The following is an 18,348-nucleotide window of genomic DNA, read 5'->3' as shown; positions in this document are numbered from 1 at the left end:
CATAACACTGTGTCTATTGAAGCTGCCAATGAAACAACACAATAGACAGTTCAAGGTCGTATCAGGAAAGAAACTGTTAACATCAAGTCTGCCCAAAATGAAGCTCAACCTAAAGAATCAAAATTGATATTGGCTCACAAAAGGTTTTCAACTATGCAATTATCTATTTTCTCCCTCTCTTCCTGGCCAAAAAAAAGGAGCATTTTACAGTATTTGCAGGTTTTTCTTTTCCTCAGCATAAGCTCTCTCTTGAGATTTAAGTCCAGTCATACAGATAACATCTTTAAAAGTCTGCAATAAGTATCAGAAATATTTTGTTTTGTTCTTAGAAGAACTCTAAGAACATTATAAATCTTCCCAGAAGAATTCCAATCTTAAGAAGAAATCTCAGTTCTCTAACATAGAATTTTACCTTCCAGAAAGAAGTCCCATATCACTGAACTGCACTAAGAGCGCCCAACTTCAGACTAATAAAAAGGATTTTTCATAATACTTAGTACTGGAAATGTTTTTATTAAAATAACCCCACCAACAAACCATAAATTACATAGAAATCATACTAAATGCTATAAACTTATTAAATAAATAAAATGGAAAAGGCTCTGATAGCAGGCAGTGAAGCCTGTTAAGGGAATGAAAAATTTTATACCATCAGAATAACTCTTGACTACTTATTGGTGAAATGTTATTTTCCAGAGTTATTAAAGGCTTTTGGCAGTCAGTTGCCTCTAACAGCTGTGTTATGGAAAGAAAAAATAAAATGAGAAAAGTTCATATAATTAAGGTGTTCTAGATTATTAAACTCACTGGCAATTCTTTCCATGATTCAGTTACTTATTGACATAAAAATGCTTATTAGAGATATGAACCATCAGATAAGTCAGCTTGCCACGTGTCTGAACACTAAAACTGTACTGATTTACAAGATAGTGCTGCTTCAATTCTCCTCCTGTTTTATGGTCTTATGTATGTCACTAGAACACGGTACTAGGCAAGAGAAGTTCACAGAATACAATAATCTATTACTGCCTTCTTGTATTCATGAACTTATGCAAGAGCCAAAAGACAGAAACATTACCTCTAATATTAACTCTCCTATGTTTTTTATCGCATATTACAAACTTTCCAGATATCAAGACACTGTGGAAGTTATTTTTATTTTTGTTCTTTTCACGTTACATACTTTGTGAGACAGCTCCCACTATTTTCTCTCAGTTCTCTCCCACAAAACATCCCTCGCATACTTCGTGAGACAGCTCCCACTATTTTCTCTCAATTCTCTCCACAAAACATCCCTCAAAGCAAGGAGGTTTTGGTAATGTTTCCAGAAATGAAGCTACCAAAACGCAAACTTAATTGAAAATAGCAAAGGAAATCTAAACAAATGAATTGTTGCAACTTCTCAAACCGTAGAAATAAACAGAGAAAAAGAAACAGAAGCATTAGTTCTCTGTGTCAAAGATACTTGCATTTATGAGCCATAAAGTAAGTATGTTTGTTTAGCATTCAAAAAGTGTTAGCATGCTGATAATGGCAGCTAGGACAGAATGACCAGTAACAATTTGAACAGCAAAACTCTATTCCATCAAACTGCAAGCCAAATTCAAAGGTTTTTGCTTTCTGTAATTGTAAGGACTACTTTAAGAGACCCTTCCAAAGACTGCATTAGTACATTTTTCATGGTTACTCTGTATCCCTGGTGTGTCTACGTAGCTCAAAATACTAATTTTCACTTCACAGCAGTTATGTGGAAAAGGGAGTTTGCACTGGAACTGCAACATTATAAGAACAAACCTTTGATGCTAACTTACTAAAGCACAAATCTTCCTTTGTTGAAGGGGTCAACAGTTATTTACCTATCTTTTATTAAACACAAAGTATTCAAGAAAATCCTGAGATTGAACCAAGTTTGCTACCAAACTCACCACTCCTGTTACAAATGTGCTATCAGTATCATGCAGCGTGGTCTCGGAAGTAATATTAACTGTATAGAAAACGCCCACTGACGAGATTCTAATACCAGATGGTGCTTGGAACAAAGTTATTCCTTCTATTATGAAGGATAATCTCAACATATTAACATACATGAAAATACAACCCTAACAGAGAGTTTCAAGATACGTTAATTTTAAATTTTTGCTTAAATATTCTTAAACTTATAATTTTTGCCAAACTTTACTTTCTCACTTCTGATACTTTATACAGAAAAATTAGGTGTGTTTGCTAAGAAGGATACAGAATTGTCTTTTCTGTATGAAAGAATATGTTCATTTATAAAGAAAAATAGTATTTTTTTTGTTTAGACAAGAAATATTAGCTTCTTTAGTTTGCCAAGACCCTTGGAATAATCTAAGTACACATTAACAAACATACCTTCCTAACATCTGAGCTTTTAGGTTCTGTGGTCCAGGTGATGATTCGAGAAACTGCTAACCTAGTTTCACTTGAATTTACAAAATCTCCTGGATCCATCTGTTGTGCAAGAGTCTCTATGTATTTAAGGATTGCAACTTTGACCTGCAAAGAGAAATAAGAGTCAGGCGGACAATAAAAATGATGTGCTACAAGAACAAGTGTGCTTATAAAGTGTTCATTCTCCAAAATATTTTTCCCCCCAATAAAACTAAATATCTTTTCAGCATTGATACAAAACTCTACGCAACAAAACAATTTATGAATGGATACAACATTTCAAGGAGGGAGTTATTCCACAGAAATTCAAATAGTAAAAGAAATCTTAGATTTCACTGGTAGTGACTAAAAGACACACAAATCACTGCATACGCAGAAGCTTATATTTAATTAACAGAAAACCAAAATGCTCAGATGATTTAAGAATAATTAGGATTTAAAAGAATTACTCAGAATTAAGAACTTTGAGTACTAAAATAAAAATTAACATCATCTGATGAACCACTATCAGTTCCCACTAATTCCTACTATGTAGTTAACACTCAGCATTCTTTTATGAAACTTCAGAGTTGAACAGTCACTATCTCTGGGGATAAGCCACGTGAATCTTCCCATTAAACATTAAAAACGTATGGAATAGAATTTCCACAAAAGACTTCAGAAGGGGTCACATGCACGCTTTTCCTTTGAAGATATTAAGAAGATAAGAGACACGGATTTACCAGGAGAATGGAAAAGCTGCTTTACTCCCTCATTTACCTGAGCATCATTCTCCTACTCCACTCCCTCCCTCTGCTTATGCAGAATTTGTTTTAATCATCCCAGACTGCAGCCCCTCTCTAGTTTCTCCAAAATTGCACCACTGCAGAGCCTTGGGCAAAGGGCTATATGGCTGTATCTCCCCTACATATTTCTCTCCTCAGCTCCTGCTACTCCAGAGATTTGTCATGCAACCCATCAACAGAGGTAGTGAACATTTATTCAGGCCACCTATTTGTCTTAGCTGCTTTTATTTCTGCTAGTAATTACAGTGAATCAGAAATACCTACCAGGAGGGAGACACCTATGTCCATCAAAACCAGAAAGAAAGAGGAGTTCTGGGTGTATTTTTAATTGTTCATGGCTTGTTGTAAAACTGTTCTGAGCAGAGCTATTTAGAAATTCCCCTTGGTCATGAAAACTTGCAAGCTATTAAAAACTCAAGATACACTGACACACATATTAGTGACAGCTGATACATGTAGATTAATAATGAGTATTTCATTTTCACAGCAGCTGTTAAAGCTCGACTTCTCCAAAGTTATACAACAACCAACAGATGGAGGCTTTCATCTTATGCATATCAGTATCAACAAATGCAGTAAAACCCACACTATTTGCTAGATTCTTTCCAACAAAAAAAAAAAACCACCAACATTTCCGCAGCAAAAAGACTTAGGCTACGTGGTTTTCTAAATATGAAGTAATTGTTAAAATTTCTAGATTACCAAGTGAAACCACTACAACAGCATTATGTTCACTGTTCACAATTTATGTATATATATCACACCTTACAAAAAATTACGTTTAAGAATTGTAACACTTAGAACATCCAAAGGAGTTTCTCCCAACGAAAAAAATTAAAAAATTCTGGAGTACTGTATCTGACAGCAGTATTATTTAGTGTTTAAACTACTCCCACGGAGTAAATCACAGACTTCTGGAAAGATGGAAGCTCTCAGGAGGCATCAGAGCAGTGAACAGAAGATGATGAACGGAGAGAGTTTGCACTAATACAGCTTTTCACAGTGAGGCAGATACCCAAAGTTTTACAGCTATTTTGAAAGACAGTATTTTTCACTAATTGCTTTCGAGAAAAGAAATTCTGGAAGGGGTACCTTTCTATGCTCAAATACCATGAGACAGTATTTTTATGGATAAAAACCCCCACCCTGAAGTAAAGTCCATGACAGCAGCAAATCTACTTATGATGTATTTCTGTTACTATTTCCAGTAACTATATACAGAGTTGAGGTTTAGAAATAAAATGTCTAACGCAACCCTCTTCAACAGACCACTTAGTCAAAAATTGTTTATCCCCTGTCTTGAAGAGATTGTGATGAAAGCAGCTCCAGGAACTCTTACAATGAGTATTTACTGTTAATTTGAAACCACTGTCTATGAAGTTGTTTAATACTGCCTGGACTTTGTACTCTTCTAGGCTGAATTTTTTGCACATTTGCTGGACTATAAACACTAAGACATTTTTCCTGTAAAGCATATAACACAAGCAGACATTTTGTTTAATAACAGCACTGCTGTAATAAGTGAGTCAAATAATAGATCAAACCTCAACAAGCACTATAACTCACAAAAAAAATAAAGACAAAAGAAACTGAAGTGCTTCATAAACAGCTTTCACAGATACTGAAACAATGAATTTTGGCACAAGAATATGTGCAACTACTTCCAGAGATTCAGGAAAATACTGTGAGGATGCTACACAGTCAGTGCCAGAAAGTAAATTGTTTTCCTGTCCTGTGAAAAATCCACAATTTACAGAGTTTTGTTTGCTGTATCAGATCAAGACAAAAGAAACATTTCACATAACAAGAAAAAAAGGAGAGAGGAATGCAGAGAAGCTACTTTAGTTAAAGCAGAAAAAAGTCCATCTCTGGGATGGACTCATTTCCTGGGATGCAAGACACTAACTTAGGCTGAATACAAGCAATCATGTGAAGTGACTTTCAGATTGCCACATCCCAGGTGTATGTCCCTATGTTACCGGATACTTAAGAGTGACTGCCTATGCCATTATTTCACCAAACTATTAAAACATACACTGAAGATTAATTTTGAAGGGCACTCTAATCTCTGTGAATTTGTGTCATGGGTTGGTTGTTGTTTTTCTTAATCCAGAAATTTTAATAAGGACTTAGAAAAAAAAAAAAATCTTCTGATCCACTGCGGCAAAAACCTTTGTCAACAAATCACTATTTTCAGAGGAAAAAAAAAAGAGTTCAGAAAGTTTTCATGAACTTTGATCACAATGTTTAAGTCCACTTCTCACTGAGCGTGAGCTGTTTGATATTCAACCCAAGCAAAATGAAAGTGATGATTTTAAGTCTATTTCAGGAAAACACCCATCCTTTGGTAAGCACATGCTCTGCACCTGCAAAAATAAGCTTAATTGATTATATCCTATCTAGAAACTTTGACTCCTATGCCCCATCCATACATTTGACCAAAATAGATATAAGCCTCTGGCACCACTAAACTCTGTTCTTCAGCAGTTCACCACACCTACGTGTAAAATTATACCAAAAGAAAGCAAGATAGAAGACTTCCAGAAATGGAGTAGTGGCCTAGGATTATTAATTAATCTGTTACACATCTTGGTGCACTGAAGATGGGATTTCAAAAAAATATTCATGAATGTGGGTATTAAATAGCTACTTCTGCAACTTATGTTCAACAACTTCACTGTCTGGATCCTGCAGTCACAGTTACCCCAAAAAGGTGGAAGTAGGGGGTAGGTAAGACTTTCTTTGGAAAGCTTACCTTCTCCTCAATGGTTACATACTTTACTGTCCCAAAGATTCATTTTAAATATTCTTGATTTTATTTCGAACTAACAGGTGTACTTCTATGGAGGCAGACATCTTTACTTCAGAAATTTCTCTCAAATACTGGAAATTATTTTCAGAATATCTTCCCAAGTGTATCAAATTTCTTAATTCCTTCTAGGTCACACAGTTAATGTTCTTGAACTTGGCCCCTGACTCAGCCTAGCAGGAGTCCATGTCTCGCTCCCAATCAACACTCTCAACTTTGAAACATGACTGATATGCATTTACCAGCTACACTACTGTATGAAAAAAAAAAAAAAAAAAAAAAAAAGAACATCTCAACCATCAAATTCAGTTCCCTGGGAAGGAAAACCAAGTAAAACAAAACCAAGCCCAATTTGTTCCAAGAATTTATTTAAACAACAAACTGATTTTACTACCTCATTTGCTGTCTTCAATAAATGACAGCAGTCCCTTTTTAACACAGCTTACGAAGCAACAGTGGTCAACGTATCAACTGTCCTCAAAAGCTTAAAAATTAAGTTTTACTGTATTGTAGACAAAAAAGGCATATTCATGTGACTTTAGGTTCAACATAACTTGGGAAAAGTCATATTCTTGTGCAGTATCAAACGACGTAAAAATATTTCGTGCAGGATAGAGCAGAAAATGCCAGTTATCATATGCTTGTTATTTCCCCATTCACATCACTTGTAAATCTTCTTAGGATTTGATGCATTTATCCCAAAATCAACTCTCTTTGGAACTGTAAATGTACTACAGAATACATTTTTACTTTTCAGTTATACTGGGAAGCCTATGGACCATAGATTCTTATGTAAAAATGTGTGTAATTATAAAGCTACACACTGACTTCCGAAAAGCATAGCACAAAAGCAGTTGATTTTTAATATAGTAACTTAAGTTTATATTAATATAAAAATAATTGAAATTAATTCAAGACCTATCAGGCTGAACACAGGGGAAAAAAAAGAACTAGAAAACCAGGTTTGGGAAATCACAAACATAAAATTAGAAAAGACTTGATAGAGTGAGTTTGCATAACCAGCTTGATGTTAGGCGGCCACGTCTTTGTTGCTCATTTTTACTGTACTGTGGTTTTATTAGATCTCTCTTGCAGCAAACATTTTCATACTAGTGTAATGTTCAAAATTGAACATCTGCATGCTTAAAAGTTTCTCGCAAAGGTTAGTAGCAGCATACAAATGCATTCAAATAAAAATTATTGGAAACACTGTAAGAGTTTGACATAGGGTTAAGAATAAAGGCAATAATTCAGACAAAAACCTTTGAGCTCCAAAAAGAGCGAAGCTGGTCCTGTAGTGCTGGCTTGACTGTCTGAAAGTTTACAAAAACAAAATCCACTAATTGAAAATCTTTTTTTTTTTTTGAAACAGAACAAAAATAACAATCCAAATTCAAATATTAAGACAAGCAAATGTCTATCAATGAAGATTTTTGTTTGCAATGTAAGCCTGAAAAGTCTTACCTTCAAGCTAGGTGTTTGGGTCTGGTCAACAGTAAATCTCATTAAAATACTGAACTGGAGGTCATTTGGGAAAGATTCCCTGTAAGACAAACAAATCACATCGTGTTACGTGAAATTTTCTTCTGATACCTGTTGAGAGGCACTAAATAAACCCTCCCTCTTTTTCAGTAAAGAAAAGCTTTAGAAATTTTTTCTTTTAAAAGTACTACCAGTTTTGTTGATAGCGTATCTGACTTTCAGAAACATTTACCAGAATGTAAAGGACAAAATTCAAGAAATTCCTGCTTTGAAGCAATTATACCTAGAATAAGCGATATAAGTAATGAGGAAAATTATTATAAAGATATAGCAGAATTCCAATTCTAAATTTATGCAACCCTAAAGGTCTAAACCACAACTCTCCTGCAGACTCCTCTGAACAATCCTATTGTCTCTGGGTTGCCTCTGCTCTCCCCCATTGCACACTACAGGTATGACCCTCAAGGACTCTGATGGAGCAGCAAAGTGAAGTGTGGCAGACCATATTCCCTCTCTCCCTACAACATACACCATACCCCTCCCCAGATTTCACAGCAGATGTGCCACATGAATGGGTCCCACACAGACCTAGACTGTTCACACTGTCCCATACTTCAGACAATGGAGGATGAGAAGTACGTCCCAGAGCTCCTCCAACTCTACTTAAAAATCCAGCTTCCATTTGGAAATACAACTGGCCAGGGATGGGCAGCTCTGATGGCCCCCAAAGTCACGTAACATCATTTTGGAATAAAGCTATTAGTGAAGTCTGGGGAGAGCGGAGGGAAGACAGAAAACAAATCCATTACTGCCATAACTCCTTAAAAGCCTGCTGACACTAAGAGAAGAATATTGCAACAATATTTTTTTATCAAAATACTTAAGCAGGAAGGTTTACTGAAGTTTCACTATCTGTTATTGGCTCTGCATTTTTCTAAGAATCACACAGCACAATAAAAAAACCCCAAAACTTTAAAATAACATGAGGTTTGTTTTTTTAAAATAATTTTTTTAAGAACTCATTACCTTGTGACATCAAGTGCCTTCTGAACTTTTGCTTGTACAGACCCAAGCAAATCAGCACCCATTTTTTTCAACAGCTGTGTCAGCAGTACGAACAGCCAGTCCTGCAGATCTTCTTTATGGACCTGGATGAAGTCCACCAGTGTCTCCAAAAACATACTGAACACCTAAAAGGCAGAAGAAGATGGAAAGAGGGTAGGATGGGGCAAAAGAGGAAATGACACTGACATATGCTGAACTTACAAACAAATAAGAAAGCAGTAAGGGAATCAGAGGCAGAGAAAGGCAGTGTTTTGCAGCCAAGCAGGAAAAAAAATAAAGGAGGAAAAAAGAAAACTCTCTTGCTTTCTCATTGGATTTTGATACAAGAGTACATTGGAAATGTTAGCCGACTTCTGTAGAAGTTTGACAATAAGGTATTCCATGCAGTTTCATCAAGAAAAGAAATGCTTACTGTGATGGCTGGCGCAACCTCAATTTTTTTCACTACAAAATTTTTTCACCCTTTCAAGCTTTATCATTAAGTTCATTTGCCACATTCCTCAAAGACTACAAAACCACTTTCTCTCTGAAACCAGAAAAGCTGCTTCAATTCTTTAGCAAAATATTCATTGTAAATATCTGCATTACTAAATACTGCAAAATCGTGAAAGCTGGCCAAGTCCTTTACACAAAATATTTGTGGAACAGAACAAGATTCTCCTGCTATTGCAGGCAAACACAAAATTATTCAGAGAAGGGAAAAAAAAAAACCCACAACACATTTCAGATTGGCAGGTGTTTAAAACACAGAAGTACTTTCATCTTTTCAAAAACGTATTATCCATTGTGTTCTTTTCAACAAGTAACATTGAATACAGTAAACACAAATAATGTTTAAAAGACTGCATTCAGTAAAGAAAAAAGCATATTATTGTATTTATGGTAACCTCAACACTCAGACCAGGAAAAAGGGCTTTTTGGACGCGAGGTGTGAACCAGGGCATGAGAAATAGGTTAACTTCATTTAATTAGCGTTTTTAGTATCTCACTGGTTTTATCTTTTTTTCAAGACTTCCAGTGAAATCAGGATGTATATGCTCCATACAGTGTGGACCACGAGTTTCCTGTTTCTCCCACAAGAAAAATGGGTGTTTGGCCTGAAAATGCTACCTTCACATCTGATACACACTCCAGCTTCAGCAGATAGCTAGGTACAGGAGCAGAAGTATTGCTATGATGCCAAGAAGGCTGGAGGGATATTGCCTCTTCAGTATTTATGAGATGGGTACGATGTTGGAAATAACTGCCGCACAGGAGGAGCTAGAACCCCACATCCTCCTGCAGCTGACCTGGCTTGTTGTCAAGCCAAGTTCTGCTGCTGTCTTTGAGAGCAGATGATCCCAAACGGCGATCGTACCTCTCACAGCTGCAGAAAGCAGCTCACAGAAGTGGGGCCTTTTCCATAGCACTGATCAAGTGTGGAAGAGTTGGTGCATGCTGCAGCATGCCTTCATTGCCGAGGAAATTAGATCTCTTTTCATGTTGATAATCAAGCCAGGGTAAGCAATTTTATACCATGAAGTGAAAAAAATCCACACAGGTATCTTTAAAAAAAGTACCTTGAAATTCACATTAGAAATAAAAAAAATTCAGGTTCTTTTTGACAAGAAAGATTGGACCAGATGATCCCTAAGGTCCCTTCCAACCTGGTATTTTATGATTCTATGATTCTTTCAGGATCTAATAAAGACCAGGGAAAACGTTTTAACAGACATCTTAAATACTGAAAAGCTGTGTTAGAAACAAACCAATCCAAATCCTACTCAACATAAAAGTCCATCAGGATGAGCTACTTCAACTTCCCTTTTGGGGCAAACTAAATCAAAAATTGTTAAAAATAAAAGGCATCTAACTCCTCTTCTATCTGTCTAGATTTGTGTTCAAGTCTGAGGTTTACAAATTACCCTCCCAGCAGTAGGAAGAAATTTCTATGCTCAGGATTAGAAATCTCTATTTGGCTAAAGCGAAACAAAACACCACTTTGTGGATGCACAACTAGTGAGCATAATTATAAGACCCAGGAAAAACCAAACAAAAACCTACTTTCTGTATTGCAATAAGACAGTTTCTGAATTTCACGGCCCTAAAATAGGGGGAAAATATATTTGACATAGGCAGACAACAAAAAAAATCTGATGCTATAAAGATTACACTGGGGATCTTAAAACTGTATTTAAGACCCTTCAAATTTAATTACACAGCTCAGCAGAATTTAAAAACTGTACCTGTTTCTTCAAGTTTGCAGACACTGACGCACATGCTTTTTTCATTAAAATGTACAAGGTGAACACACTGGTTTACAACCTTTTATTTGATGAAGCAATGTGGACTTATGACACTTCAAACACGTAAAGTGGTTTAAATAGAAATCATTATGAAGTGAATTATGAATCACTATGGCAAAAGTACTCTAAAGATGTTGTGCCAATGTTTTAGCTATTTAAAATACACATAACTGAGGACTAAATTGTTTTCAAGCTTTGTTTGAATTTAGGTTTACTACATGAACGTCTAGACAAAACTCCAATGAAAAATTGAGTAATTTTTTTGCATTTAAAAAAAATACAAATCATACCATTTTGTCTTAGGCCAAAGAATGAAGAATTTAAGAAGGCTGTAAGAGTATTTAAGGTAAAGGATGAATTTGGAATGGAAAATGAATTCAACCACCTATATGTTGAACAATGTATGTGGGTACTGCAATTTTTGCAGTTTCCATTTTTATGATGAAAATTAAAATTCTGAAATTGAGCATCTAACATTGAAGTTTTAATAATTTGGCGGTGGAAAAAACAAACAGGTATGGAAATAGTTATAAGTGATCTACCTTTAAAGTGAATTATTTCAGATGTGCCAACCACCACAATATAAAGCAGGAATGCATAACCAAACAATGTCAGTTAATTAGTAGATAAAGCACATCTCGAAACTTTACCACACAGTTTACATAATTGTAAGAGCATTTTATGATTGCAAAAGGCTTGACACTGCATGAACTCTTTGGGGAAGAAAAATAGAGAGAAAAAGGGTTAATTGCACATTCATGCAAGTAAGGTTAGGCTTCCAACAAATATTGAACCAACTTACTCTCTAAAGAGAGTTCCAACACAGGGGACAGCATGCAAAACGAAACAAAAACCAAACCAAAACAAAAAAAAAAAACAACAAAAAAGGGAAAAAGATAAAAACACACAAATTAGTGGCCATCAATACAAAGTTTCCTGTATGGAATATAAAACAAAATAAAACAAAAAAGGTAATTCAAAACTTTTATGATAGATTTAGTAATTTTATTGGGATACCGAATGTATTTTACAAGTAAGCACTTGGCATTTCCTTCAAATCATTCTCCCATTTTCTCCTCCAAACGGTATTACTCTTTTTCTAAGCAATGTCCTATATCCAGCTATCATGTTAAAGTAAACCTTTAAAACAAAAAAAAGTGATGACAGAGTAATTCCTACAGACACTTGGAAAGAGTCTAAGATGAGATTTATGTAGCCACACGTGCATGATAAGTAATTCACAGCTCATGAACTCTTTAATATTTAAAGGATCCTCCTGATAATATATTGATAACGTAACAGTTTTGCAACACCAAAAAGCAGGCAAGGTTTCAGTGACTGGAACAGGTGTACCACATATGCTATATAACACAGACCAAATTTTTGAAATCACAACATTATTTTATGTCAGAATGCCCAGTAAACAAAACAATTAACTAGAATAATGCAGTGTAACATTTCTAAAGGCTTAATGAAAAGATAAAATGCTCTTCTGACACATACAAATTAATTTTGGAACACTTTCATTATCTTTCCCTGGCTCCCTTCACTACAAAAACATCTCCCAGGTAGTTCTGATACACATGCATAGCTGCAATATTAACACAGCAACAAGCAAAATTAAACCAAGCTGCTAGTCACAATTTTGTCATTACTTAATATAAAACTCGGTAATTATTCAACACTTAGTTTTATTTCCTCTCCTCTGTTCTTTTTATGGAATGTTTCCTTCTGTTTCTCTTTAACTGCTTGGCTTTAGTCTTTCCTTCTATATTGCTGCAGTATGTGAGCAACTTTAATATCAAGTTGCTGTGTGCAATGCCAGTTTCTTCCAAAATACACTGCGTCATAGATAGCAGCTAAGTCACTTTTTCCAGCAGGAAAAATGAGAATAGATAAACACCAAGTTAAGCTGTCAAGACTTCCCATCACTCTGGAATTAATTTTCCATTGCAGCAATAAAGAAGACTTAAAAATATATAAAGTATACTGCATAATCAAAGCCAATTTTCAGAATTCTGCTGGGCAAAGCTGATACTTCTGAAATAACTACTTTGCTCTCAATTTTTCTGGGTTATCTTTTTATCAGTTCTGAAATATGGATGCAAAGTGGGATGTGTTATACCCAACATAAAAGGTTAAGGTTTCTTCCAAGCAAGACTATAATGCAAAGAAAAGATTAAGTTACACATTTTTTACATGACACCACTGTAACTTTATTCAGCTCCTTACCTACCTGCAGTCCTTTTGCTACGGGAAATTACTGCATATATAAAGCTGTACTAGTAACCCTCTTCCCACAAAAATTCTAAAAATACTATCAAGTGTAGTAACTTGGAAAGATTTTAATGGTCTTAGAAAACAGAAGGGCTGTTCTCCTTGCTGTGTCGTCCATACTGGGTCTTTACCTAGGTAAATGTTAATAAAACATCACATTTTCTTTTATACTGAAGCATAGTCTCTACCTTACCCACTGACTACTAACAATGATGTAAAAATTATTCAACAGTCTTAACTGCCAGTCCTATCTATGAAATCCAAGGATGATGATCATAAGCTATGATAATACAAAATACCACAGGAAAAAAAAGTACATGTTTGGTACAGTTCATCAGATTCACCACGTATGATTTAGACCACTTTCTTTATGATTTAAACTACTGCACCAAAGCCTTTCATTTTTAATTGAGAGAAAACCATTACTGATGTTGAAGTAGCCTCTGTAAACATGACTTCTTAAAAACTCTTACAAATTCTGAGCACAAACTTTTAAACGAGTTCAATGTCATTGAGATGAAACTAACCTTTATTTCAATTATCCTGCAAAAATGTGAAAAATTATCTTGTTCAAGATTGACAAACTGAATTGTATAAGCAGTTAACAGTATCAGATTTCAGTCCTAATTTGAAAAATTTTACATGTGCAAATATCACTGACATTTTACCGCAGTTGGCTTTCCATTAGTATCCATTTTCAAACATTTACTGGAAATAAGAAAAATCTAAACATACCTTACTGTGAGGATCAGCAAACATTCTTGTGAAGATTTCACACAACCTTTTCAACTCAACACGACTGTCAAAGTGACAACAATACATTAGTCAGCTCCCCTGCTAGTACTACCATAACACTAAATGCATAGCAATCAGTGAAATCAGATGTAGTACTGAATCAAATAATCTAGTAAAGGAAGTAAAGCATTATGTTTGAGACATGGATATGTAGCGTAATAGATTCAGTCTAAAATGAGACTTTTAACCTAGAAATGCCTCTTCAAACTAATTCATATATTATACCATTCCCAACTATTTTAAAAGAGCAAAGAAAAAGGTATTCTTAGTAGCTACCTATAGCTACTTCTGTCTTCTGAATACCCAACAAAAATAACAGTAAAAAATAAATAAGACAAATAATAAAGGCCTTCCATCAACACTAGATGCAAGCACTTTTAAATTGCAAGAATTCTCTTGCTTTTACATTCCATTTCTTAAACTGAGCTTTTTAAACAGATTCTATACACTAGTGCCCACAAGTGACAACAGCTTCCACATTCCTTCACTCATCTTACTCTCAGACACATCCCCTGCTTTCCCCAGCTTTCTGTATTCTTTAGAACATTAGCTGCCTTTCCTTCAACTCTGAAACAAAATGTTTTCCTATTAGCATGTTTTCTCACCTTAAAGTTCTCTGGTTCTTTAATAAATTCTGCAGGCCTAGAAGGCCTTCTTTTCTCTCTGACCAGTTGGAGCTAGCACAGCGATTTAGGACTTCAGCCACATCTTCTGTCTGTCTCATATATGTTGGTATGCTTCCATTCCTAGAGCTGTAGGACCTTTCTGAACAGGCACTTGATGCATCACTGTTGGCATCATCATCTGAGTACATTCCATAGGACTCGTATCTTCTTCGCACGGGCTTCTTCTATCGTACAGAAACCCCCCACATTAATACTGATTTTCAAAGAGACAGTATACATACCCATAATCAGTGTAAAGACCAACAGTTCAAATAATCAGTGTGACCCCTACTCCCTGCAATGATAAACGGTTCCAAGTGTTCAACAGGTCAAACCAAGTTAATAAAATATTTTATAAGTAGTATGGATTGCGTAGTATTCCAAATATAAAAGCAAAGCAAACGCAGAGAAGACATACATTTGACAAAACGTTCAACTTAAGGTTTACTCGTGTAACTCCACAAAACTGCCTAAGAGTGATATAAAGACTGTATTGAAAGTTAGCGATTTCACTTAATAGCTTTACATATGTTACCAAATATAAGGATCAGGTCTAAACCCACATATTCTGTTATTTTAACTTACTTTGTATTGAGCATGTTAATAGCAAAACATTAGAACTATTGAAGAAGGAAAATAGTTTCTATACCTTAGTCCGTATGTCTCCTAAGAGCTGTTAGCAGTAAATTATTGAAAAGAAACAGAAATTGAGAACAGGAAGGTAAGGCATAGCAGCATTGTGACTATTACACTGTCTCCCACTGGACAACACATAGTCTTCGCGTAAATTTTGCTCTTAGCTCTCTGTAACTGATTAGCATCTCATGCATTGCCAAGAAGTAGTCTGCTAAGCTTCTATTTCCAGAGAAGTATTACGTATCATCTGCTGGCTGGTCACAAAGACTTCTCTGTCAAAATCTGTGTGTCTTATGCAGGGGTATTTGAGCATGAAGACTTAGCACATGCAGTCAATTGCTATCTAGGTATGAAACCTTCGTCTAAACTTTTATTTTCCAATCAACTTCATCTCCTTAACTTCACACTGGTATCTGAATGTTGTCATTGCAACAATTACTACGGCAATGTCAAACAAAAATGCTCATTACATAATGCAGAATCCCAAATCCCCTAAAACCAAAAACAAGCCAATAAAACAACATACAACATGCCAAAGGCCGGAGGGGGGAAAAAAAAATATGCAGCAGCTCTATTTATCCTAAAAGGAAAAACACACACCTCTGCAAAATAACTCTGCCATTCAAATTTTGGAGTTGAAGCTAGTAGTAAAAAATTGGGTTCCATTGTCAACTCAAAACCCCAGCAGTGAAAGTGATTGTATTCCCCTTAATTACCATTGCCATTTGCACAGGGTTCTCATTTTTGTCTGTGGAATAACTTAATACGTATCCTAATACAAACCAGTCAATACACCATGTAATAAGCAAGCTTACTGTCAACAGAATAAACATACATACACGCTCAAGAGAATAAAGGAAAAGAAAAACCACAAAGACATGAGCATTTTTGAAAAGGGTCACCATAACGAAAAAAAAAAATATTTTTTTTAAAGAAACAGAGTCTGAAATGCCAAGGACTGTGCCAAAGTAAAAGCTATAAAAATATGTAAAGATCACCGCATTGTTCCATTTCTTGTATCTTATATTGGAACCAGATCTTAGGCAGAAGATTGATACCACTTTGGCTTGAGCAGTATTGTAACTGGCCAAGTATTTTTCATACCATAATAACAGTAATACAATCCAGAGGAATTTTTGTTTTTATATTGTATCTGTCAGGACTCTGCCTTTTAAAAACTTTGTTCTGAGGTGGGGGCTTCAGTCTATGATAAAACAAAAAGGCTGTTCATAAGTTTTCCATCTAAATAGAGCCATCTATACAGGACAACATACATTTCGAGCATGGCAGGCAACCAGGCATGAAAATACCACAAAATGTTGCTGTTCTTGATCCTTCTTTGTAATGACAGATTATCGCTAAAATACACAAACTAATCTTTCTCTAACATTTCCAGAAGCATTATGTTATTCTGGATCCAAGTAACACAAACAGTTTCTGTGAACAAACTTTATTGCTTCCACAAAGCAGGACACATTCAAGCCTCAAGAGTAGTCATCAGAATCATGAATTTCTCCTCAATTTATATTCTTACTATATACTTCACCCAGCCGGATCTGAATCGGCATGAAGCTGCTAGAAGTACTTAAGATATTCTTCATGTGGCACCAGTGTGGATAGCAACCATTTTTCAAATTATAGCCAGAAACTTTTCATGTTGTATAGACTGTTTTTCTAGTGTTCCTTATTCCAAAATCCAGACTTGATTTCCAGTTTACTAACTAGCATTCCCCACCAATGCTGAGAACTTTTTGCAAGTCTGCAATATCAGAAAGGGGAAAAACGACTCCATCACACCATGACCTCTCAGGCATGATTTCAGAGATATCCTGATCTTTATGCCAGTGAAGGCACACAAATTTTGAACTAATGTGCCAAAATGATAGTATTAACCAAGAAATCAATAAATTACCAGACTAAGAACATGACAGAGTTCTTCAGATTTCTTCATTTGAGATGTTGTTTCTCTCTATCCAGTCATATCTGTCTATAATTAAAATTTTTAGAGTCTAATTTTTAGGTTTTTACTAATGTTCCAAATAATCTTTTCTTAGAACAGACTAATAACAATTTCCTTAAAGCATGAGATATTTAATGACATGCAATATATACCTGTATGTGTGTATATATATACTGCAAAGTATACAATACCTGATAAAAATGTACCTGATTCATAGCATCAGCATTTTAAATTTATTGAAGATTTCAGCTTGCTGATGTAAATGTCAGAACAGCAAAATACATGATGTGTTCAGTTTGGCTTACTGGGGCAGAGAGGTAGAGAAGCCAAATACACTCTTTTAAAGAACAGTAAAGGTTAAGAAAGAGAATGGCATAACCAGTTTTAAATTCAGTGTAACATTCTGAACAAAAGAAAACAAAACCTGAAGAATTATGAAATGCTACCTGCCAAGCCATCAGTTTATCTGTTCAGCATCAACCTCACATTGTCAGACAGAACAACTTTAAAAAGGAACCCAGGCTTATGATAAGCAGAGTGCTTTAGCTGTCACCATTCCCAGCGCTGACAAGCCTTCAGCCTACCCAAAAGTCTGTCTGGCTGTTGTGGGAAACTGCTAGTTAGTGCTACCTGCTCAATTTTTTTTCCCCACCTAGAAGCCAATAAAATAATGAATGACAAGTTCTTTTTCACTATAGACAGCAAACATTTTAAAGAGTCTGTATCCCACACAAGGTAAGTGAGATTCTTACCAAAGCATCTGCTACTGCCTCTTCCACGTCAGAACCTGTGTTCAGAACTCGCATAGCACTAACTGATGATGATAATCTACTCGACTGACTAATTCCGAAGCCAGTACCTGTTACAACAAGAAGAAAAACGAATATAAAGAATTCAGTCAGAACAGCAACACATTAATACCACACTCACTAAAAAAACCCAAGCAGAAGAAAAGTAATTGCTTCATATTTCTAATAAATTATGTAGTGGCTAAAACAGTGGTTATTTTCATTCTGAAGTCTTTAGTGGTACAGTGAAAAGTAAGAAATGGGAGTAAAAAAAAAAAAGTCATATACAAACATTGTTATTCCAATATCACAGGGAAGAAAACCTCCACAAACAATAGTTTTAACTGAAAGAAACTTTTTTTTTTTTTTTTAATTAATGTCTTCTTCGT

The 18,348-nt window shown here is 35.3% G+C and overlaps 1 protein-coding gene across 28 annotated transcripts in view; it reads right to left on the bottom strand.

Annotated features, from left to right (window-relative positions):
- Positions 1-18,348, bottom strand: part of CLASP2 (cytoplasmic linker associated protein 2) — a 146,751-nt gene that overhangs the window by 16,539 nt on the left and 111,864 nt on the right. For 12 of the 28 annotated variants that reach the window (XM_055710468.1, XM_055710469.1, XM_055710474.1 and 9 more), the window contains 8 exons: positions 17,924-18,030; positions 15,225-15,248; positions 14,516-14,757; positions 13,851-13,914; positions 8,515-8,678; positions 7,471-7,549; positions 7,269-7,319; positions 2,374-2,517 (listed from right to left, as the gene is read on the bottom strand). In XM_055710468.1, the coding sequence (XP_055566443.1) occupies positions 2,374-2,517; positions 7,269-7,319; positions 7,471-7,549; positions 8,515-8,678; positions 13,851-13,914; positions 14,516-14,757; positions 15,225-15,248; positions 17,924-18,030 (875 nt within the window). Of the gene's footprint in view, positions 1-2,373; positions 2,518-7,268; positions 7,320-7,470; positions 7,550-8,514; positions 8,679-13,850; positions 13,915-14,515; positions 14,761-15,224; positions 15,249-17,923; positions 18,031-18,348 lie in introns of all 28 variants that reach the window. The other 16 variants (XM_055710475.1, XM_027811028.2, XM_055710487.1 and 13 more) reach the window with 4 other exon arrangements.

The sequence above is a fragment of the Falco cherrug genome, chromosome 4, assembly GCF_023634085.1.
Source record: "Falco cherrug isolate bFalChe1 chromosome 4, bFalChe1.pri, whole genome shotgun sequence".
NCBI classification, from domain to species: Eukaryota; Metazoa; Chordata; class Aves; order Falconiformes; family Falconidae; genus Falco; species Falco cherrug.
This window is presented reverse-complemented; position numbering and strand designations above follow the sequence as displayed.